This window comes from Sinocyclocheilus rhinocerous, unplaced genomic scaffold (genome assembly GCF_001515625.1).
Source record: "Sinocyclocheilus rhinocerous isolate Xijiao unplaced genomic scaffold, SAMN03320098_v1.1 scaffold327, whole genome shotgun sequence".
Classification (NCBI taxonomy): domain Eukaryota; kingdom Metazoa; phylum Chordata; class Actinopteri; order Cypriniformes; family Cyprinidae; genus Sinocyclocheilus; species Sinocyclocheilus rhinocerous.
The window spans coordinates 496,284-504,289 of record NW_015649610.1 but is presented as its reverse complement, the minus strand read 5'-3'; the positions used below and the strand labels follow the sequence as shown (position 1 = coordinate 504,289).

The 8,006-nt window shown below is 36.4% G+C and overlaps 1 protein-coding gene across 1 annotated transcript in view; it reads right to left on the bottom strand.

The window, feature by feature from the left end:
• Positions 1 to 6,962, bottom strand: part of LOC107710904 (choline transporter-like protein 5-B) — a 22,151-nt gene extending 15,189 nt beyond the window's left edge. The window contains exons 1-3 of the mRNA XM_016515773.1: positions 6,714 to 6,962; positions 6,261 to 6,309; positions 416 to 489 (exon numbers count right to left, since the gene is read on the bottom strand). Coding sequence (XP_016371259.1) covers positions 416 to 489; positions 6,261 to 6,309; positions 6,714 to 6,753 — 163 coding nt within the window. The 5' untranslated portion in view covers positions 6,754 to 6,962. The remainder of the gene's footprint in view (positions 1 to 415; positions 490 to 6,260; positions 6,310 to 6,713) is intronic.
• Between the last annotated feature and the right edge of the window lie 1,044 nt (positions 6,963 to 8,006).

Here is an 8,006-nt window from a genome sequence, read left to right as displayed (position 1 = left end):
TATATATATATATATATATATAACAATCACAGGCAGCATGTTTCCAACACAGACAGATCCAACAGTCGGCAAGCTGTGAGTCTCCCAGAAACGGCACAAGAGAAGAGCCTCTGACAGATTTAACCACAGACTCCATATTTAAACCACAAAAAATGTAACCGATCTAATGTCACAGTGAATGAATGGGTTCGTGTGAGTCCTTTTGCTTTTTTGAGAATGGACTAAATGACTGTCCTTATAAAAACAGTCACATACGGTGAGGGGAGTGTAACTGAACATAATGACACTGCATTAGGCTGCTGTTTACGACTGACGCTCCCCTGCCTCTTCTATTTGGCTCCTTAATAGCGCTGGATTCATGAGCCGCATTACACAACCCTCTCTGCTGAAGCGTACGTTAATGAGTGTAACTCACCCACTGTTCCCAGAACGATGTAACCGAGGATGACGATGACAAAGATCACACAGCAAAGCACGTCTGTGCAGCCCCTGCAGTGGGAATGTGAGAAAAGAGAATGTAAGGGAGAGGATGTGAGCGCTAAATGAATAAATCACACTATAGCTACATTCATAATGGAATTTCAGTAAGTACATGAATATGTTAACTAATTACATATTCCTAATTAATCAAATGTTGTAAAATCAAACTTTTAGAACCATTGTGAACTCTAAATCTAGAAACAAAATAACATTAATCACTAACACAGTGTGTTAAAACACACATACATCTATACACAGAGCACATATACTGTATTTGTAGTCATTTTTCCATGCTGACTGTACCCCATTAGAACAGACTTGTGACCCATTTTTGGGTGCCAACCTACTAGTTGAAACGAACTAAATAGCAGCTTTGCAGACAGAGAAAATGAGGTCAGAGCAGGGCAACAGAAAAGATTAACAGATGTGCTGCATCCTCATTCGATTATTCCTCCGACATAGTATGCAAGTAATTAAGTAGTGCACAGGGTGGTTACTGTTAACTAAATACTAAAACTATTAAAAACTGACTTCATTAAATGAAATGAAATTATTTAAAAAATATAAACAATGCCGTTCAAAAGTTTGGGATCAGTAAGATGTTTTTTAAAGAGGTTTCTTATGCTCATAAAGGTTGCATTTATTTGATCAAAAATACAGAAAAAAATGTAAATTTGTGAAATATTATTGCAATTTAAAATAACAGTTTTCTATATAGTGTAAAATATAATTTATTCATGAAGCAAAGCTGAATTTTCAGCATCATTACTGCAGTCTTCAGTGTTACATGATCCTTCAGAAATCATTCTAATATGCTGATTTACAATCAATGTTGGAAACAGCTGTGCTGCTTAATATTTTTTGGGACCTGTGATACTTTTTTCAGGATTCTAAAATAATAAAAGTTAAAAAGAACAGTGTTTATTCAAAATAGAAATTCTGTGTCACAATATACACTATACTATTCAAAAGTCTGGGGTCAGTTAATCTTTTTCTTTCTTTTTTTTTTTTTTTAAAGAAATTAATACTTTTATTCAGCAAGGATGTGTTAAATGGATAAAAAAAATTATAGTAAAGACTTATATTGTTGGAAAAGATTTTGAACAAATGCTGTTCTTTTAACTTTTTATTCACCAAAGAATCAAAGAAAAAGTATCACAGGTTCCAAAAAATAGTTTCAGTTATTAGAATGGATCATGTGACACTGAAGACTGGAGTAGTGGCTGATGAAAATTCAGCGCTGCTTCACAGAAATAAATAAAATTTTAAAGCATATTAAAATAGGAAACCAATATTACAAATTGCAATATTTCACAATATTACCGTTTTTTTTCTGTATTTTTGAAAAATCTTACTGATCCCAAACTTTTGAACGGCAGTGTAAATATTAGATGAATGAAAATGAAAAATGTTGCATTGACAACTACCTGAAATAAAAGTTGAAGTTGAAGTACTAAAAAAAATTTAAACTGAAATAAATAAAAAAAACTAATAAAAAGAACAAATTTATTAAAACTTAAAATAAATTAAAAATTAAAACTTAAAATATATAAAATAAAATCTAATTCCAAACATTAATAAATACTATAATGGTAAAAAAAAGAATACTAAAATTATACTGGCAGTGCATCCTAAATTATAATACACTAAACATACTAAGCTAGAAATGCCCAGATGATATACTCCAATAAAAAGTACCTAAATGCAAGGACAAACATCCGTAAGTAGTTTTTAACAAGAACTCGAAAACAGTGAACTTTAAAATAATGAGTTAGCTAGATGGTAACAAGACACAGCCAGGAGGTCTGTAGCATTGACACCTTTATATTGTGGTACGTGTCCTAATGATACTACACATTCATAAGTATATACTTGTAATGCAGAGTGTATGTACGCTAACTGGGATGTAGTCATACGGTTCAGTAGGACAGTAAGCTTTAGTCTTGTGTAGTTCTGACTGCACTAATCCAAATCTGACTAACTCCCAGCATACAGCAGCTTTGAGTGGACAGCTAATGTGGAGGACAGTAGAAATGAGTGACGTGTCTGATGTGTAAACTACAAACCCAAGAGCTACAAACCCACAGTGTCATCTGTAACAGCGTTCCCTGAGCTATATTTAAATTCTGCTCAACACAGACGGGGAGTGGGTGGTTGCGTCGGGCCACTTTCACACAAAGGTGCAGATTTGTCGTGTTACTGGGAGTCAGTGACATTTAACGCAATACAGCTTGGGTGATATTTTCGGAGATACAGTGTTAATGGACTGGTGGAAAAGTAGCCAACAAAAAAAGAGAAAAGAAAATAAACTTATTCACAGGTATAGTTATCCAAAAATGAACATTCTGTCATTATATACTCACCCTCATATTGTTCCAACCCCAAAGGAGGTTATTTAATTTTGTTTTTGAAAATACAAACTATGACTCTTCACCAGAAAACTAGCTCATATGACTTGTTTACTATATTCCAAGTCATACAACTACTTTGTGTGAGGAACAGACCAAAATTTGTAGTGAAAAGCTGCAACCAGATCATTGAGTCAATAGGTTAAGTCTGAAAATTGGACCAACTTCTAATTTGTGAACAAATAGTTCATAGGTTTACTGAAAAGAACCAATTGGAAAGATTGATCTGTTCACAAATCGGACTGATCCAGTTCTCAATGATCTGGTCACAGCAGTTCTGCTCACTTTAGAAGATTTCATATGGACTTTAATGGTGCTTTCTATAGTTAGACATAGGGCTGGACAATAATTCAATATCAATATGTATCGCGATATAATTTTTTTCAATAACGGTGATATGATTTTTAAACACATTTCCGATATTTCGATATACATTACCAGTTTCCCATACATTGATTTATTTGTGCCGTTTGACTTGAATAAACATGAGCACTGCATGTTTCAAAATCATAACACGGCGCGGGTGTTTTATATGAATGTATCTCTGAAGGGAATTGACTGTCTTCAGAAAAGTTTCGATGGCATTTTCATTTGATCTGATAAAGAAGCGTTCATGAGCGGAGCTGCTTTGATTACAGCCGTTACTGGAGAAACCGCTAGTTTTATCACTCTAAAAGCGCCTCCTGCTGGCAGAGAATGAGTTTTCATTTTAAATAAGCCCGTCTCCAGCAACATTTCCAGTTTTTGTTGTTCATTTTTTTTGTTTTCTGCAGCGACTCGGAGCACTTTTCATACCCTTTTTTCTGGCTGAAGCACATTTGTTTCAATCTATAAGAATAATCAGCCTACACTACCAGTCAACAGTTTTTGAACAGTAAGATTTTTAATGTTGTGTTTTTTTGTTTTTTTTTAAGAATTCCCTTCTGCTCACCAAGGCTGCATTTATTTGATCCAAAGTACAGCAAAAACAGTAAAATGTTGAAATATTTTTACTATTTAAAATGGCTTTCTATTTGAATAGACTTTAAAATGTAATTTATTCCTGTGATCATACATAGGTACATTTTCAGCATCATTACTCCAGTCTTCAGTGTCACATGATCCTTCAGAAATCATTCTAATATGCTGATTTGCTGATTATTAATATTTAAAACAGATGAGTACATTTTTTTTTCAGGATTCTTTGATAAATAGAAAGATCCAAAGATCAGCATTTATCTGAAATAAAAAGCTTTTGTAACATTATACACTATTCCATTCAGTATAATTTTTATTATTTTTTGGGGAAAGAAATTATAGAAATTAATACTTTTATTTAGCAAGGATGCTTAAAATTGATCAAAAGTGATGATAAAGGCATTTATAATGTTACAAAAGATTTCTATTTCAGATAAATAGTGTTCATATCGATATCGGAATTATATCGTATCGACCGAAATTAAGAAATATATCGTAATATCAATTTTGGCCATATCGTCCAGCCCTAGTTAGACATGATGTGATCACTATAAACTGCTGTTTTATAGAAAATGTCTGTGTGAAGAAAATTTTCCTTTTATGCTCCGAGAAATAATAAAACTAAAAATAATTTAATCTCTTCCATAAATCATAGTCATAGGTTTATTAAACAACAAACAACTAAAAAAAACTTTATCAATTTATTACTGAGCCACTATGATAAACAACTGGGTCAGCTGTGACGTGGATTGTACCGCACCTCATCACAGCAAACATAGCACAGCGAAGTACTGCATGCTGTGCTAACCCGACAGAGCTTAAGCGTTTTACATCAGTCAACCCTAATTAGCAGTAGCTGGGCCTTATAAATACGGTAAAAGCAAAGGAAAGCCCCATTAGAAACACGCTGGGTTGCACACTGTGATGGCCACTCTCTATTGAGAGCAACAAAAATACATTAAAAACCCATGGCTTGTTGTCCAATAATAGCAGAATTACCTCACAATCTGCTGAATCCTATTGAGTTTGAATGTTAATGAGGAAAAGCAACTCTAGACATGTGAGCAACAGTCATTGATTTCTCTGCTCCTGTGGGGTGAAAGTCGTGCTGTCCACTATCACTACCGAACTAACCATTGATCCACCAGCAGCTCTGGATCAGAGCGAGAAACAGGCCAGCGGAGCGACAGGTCCATGAATGAAGTCAATATTTTTATCAATAACAGACACATGCAAATCAGGACAAAAATGAAAAGACAATGCTATGAGGGTGCATGTGTGTTTGTTTCTGGCCTAGCTGTATGTATATATATATAATGCTTTGGGGGCATTATATATACTAGGGCTGTGTATCACCAGCAAAGTCACGATACATATCACGATACAGATGCCACGATACGATACGTATCACGATACATGACTGCACTGAATTTCACCTCAGCAGAATTTAGTAAAACAGCTGTTTATTAAACACTATAGTGCCATTTCTAACTATTGGCAGAGCAGGCAGCTGACCTCTGCATTATGAAGGGCCTCCATAACTGTACCACAGTACAATATAGGTAACTGCATATGTTTCATGTTTACATTGTGCACTCCCACTCAGACATTCAGGAACAAACTTTTTAGCGCTGCCCCGCAGTTTTATCAACTAAATAGCTTAATCGCTCAAGAGCTACATTATCTTTCTCAACAAGGAGCTGGTAGCATCATTGTTTCTACAGGAATTAAAGCCACAGCTTTACTATTAATAGAGAAACGCGTTGTGTAATTCAGTCTAATGCGGTTATTAGAGAGACAGAGAGAGAGATTAAGTGCGTGTGAATACCTGCGGGACAAGTAGTAGGATGATTGGAAAGGATGAGTTTAGAGACTTCTGCCTCAGAGTGGAAAGAAGGATGAAAACAAGTGTATGTTTGCTTATAATAAACTTATAATTAAATATATTTATTTAATAAATATAATAAATAAATATATGTAACAAAGTTCGTAGTCACGGGAAGAAGGAGGTGGGAACCGGCGAACATTTAAAGATTTTAATCAAATAAACAAACACAAAACGAAAGTAAAGCGGCAGCCCCTCGCGGACAACTGCCGCACACAAAACACAAAATAAACTCCAGGCCTGGTCCTCTCTCGTCTTTCACCGTTGTCGCTCCTACTTTTATCCTTCCGGAGCTCCTCCGTGAGACTCGAGACCGGTGAGTGGCGCAGGTGTCGCGCATTAGCAATTACTCCACCGGCCTCGCTCCGTTCCCACGGCTCTCGGCCCCGCCCCTCTCGTCACAATACATATTTGACGAGACATAATATACAATAATAATAATAATAATATGTATATGTGTATATCATGTGATACATGTGGCTTCAAATATCACAAGGAAAAATATCACAAGGAAGTAAGATTTACTCTACCTGTTGTGAACAGGTCCTCTGAATGTGGGGTCAAATTTGTGTGGCTCCCCTGTAATGCAAGAACAAAGTGTCAAAATCACATTTATATAGTGAAAAATACAACTCCAAAAGAATTTAATCTATACTTTTGCCCCAAAAGAATATAATCTATTCTTGTTAGGAGCCATGTTAGTAGCTATTCTCATAAGCGGCTGACCAGGTCAAAGAGCAAACAAACTAATTGATTTCAGAAAAAGCCCACAATGAAACAACGCAAAACAATGTCACCACCATGTTAAGTAAACAAAGAACTCGATCAAGTAGGTCTGAACAGCCTCATAACAAAGAGCCATAACAAAGCACAGGCAAACAAAAGAATGTACCTGCCACAGTTCTAAACACATTGGATAATTTTGACATCAAGCTCACAGAGTGACATTTCCCCTCATCAAAGTATTTACAGTAAGTTCCTACCCAATTCTGCTTTGTAGTATCCTCCTTTTGGTCCGGTCATGTTCACTGTTCTCTGATCGAAGACACTGTGTGTTTATATAATGTTGCTGTGCATGTGTCACTTCCTATGAGGGCTGAGGTGGTATCTTCTCGCCTTTCTCCGATCGGTTAATCATTACACACAAAGCCGTGTTTGCGAGAGGAGGTGGAAGAGAAATCAGGCTGGTGGGCGTTTGCGTCGCTTCCATCTGCCTCTCTCTGTCACTATCCACTCTCCACTCCTTCCTTATCCTCTTTCTCTCTCTCTCTCGCCCGCTCACAAAGGAAACAGAACTGGTGTCTCGCGGCTCAGATTGGTAGCATCCACTGACACACCAAACACAATGAGACAACAGCACGGCAGCCACCTGCTCAAAGCTTTGCGTGTACACACACACAGACTCAGAAAGTGCTGTTTGTATGTCGCCAAACATACCATCACTTCTCATCTCAGTGGAATTAACATCCTGATGTGTTACTAACACAATTAATAGATGAAATCCTTCAATTTAAATGAAGAGACTCACTGTCTGGAGCCAATTTTGACAGAACAGAACCAGTACGTAGGTCTGCTAGGATCTGTGCCAGTGTATCTGAACAAGCTGAGCGGACAGACGTCAGCTGTCACATATGATGATGCCCGCCTAGGTGGCCCAAGATCAGGCAGTGATGCCATCCTGGAAGAAAAAAAGCCATCTTAACTGGTTTAAACTGGTTTTCAGCTGATCATAGATCCCCAAAACCCATATAAAACCAGCCAACAGACAACCCTGACTAGACTGGGAGAAGCAGCTAAGACCAACAAACAACCTTAGGCAGGATTAAGCGGTTTTTGATGTTACAGTGCAGCTTTATGATGATATCATGATGTCATATATATAAGGCTAGCTGATTTAAGATGCTCTTAATTCCCCAAAACCCCTATAAAACCAGCTAACAGACCACACTGACCAAGATATGAGAACCTGGCAAACCATCTTAGACTGGTTAAAGCAGTTTTTGGAGACAATGCAGCTTTATGATGCAATCATGATGTCATCTTTATGACGGCATCAGTAGGCCGATATGAAGAGAGTGAATGGCATATTCTCTAAAGTAGGCCTGAAACTAACAATCATATTGAAATTTTGTTTAATCTGTCAATTATTTATTCAATTAACTGGATAAAAAAATACTCCATCAGAAAATTTGCAAATGAATGGTTGATACAAAATAACCAAACTCATGCCTGTCTGCTATACATTGTGTGCAAAAAAATTATAAATGTAAAACACT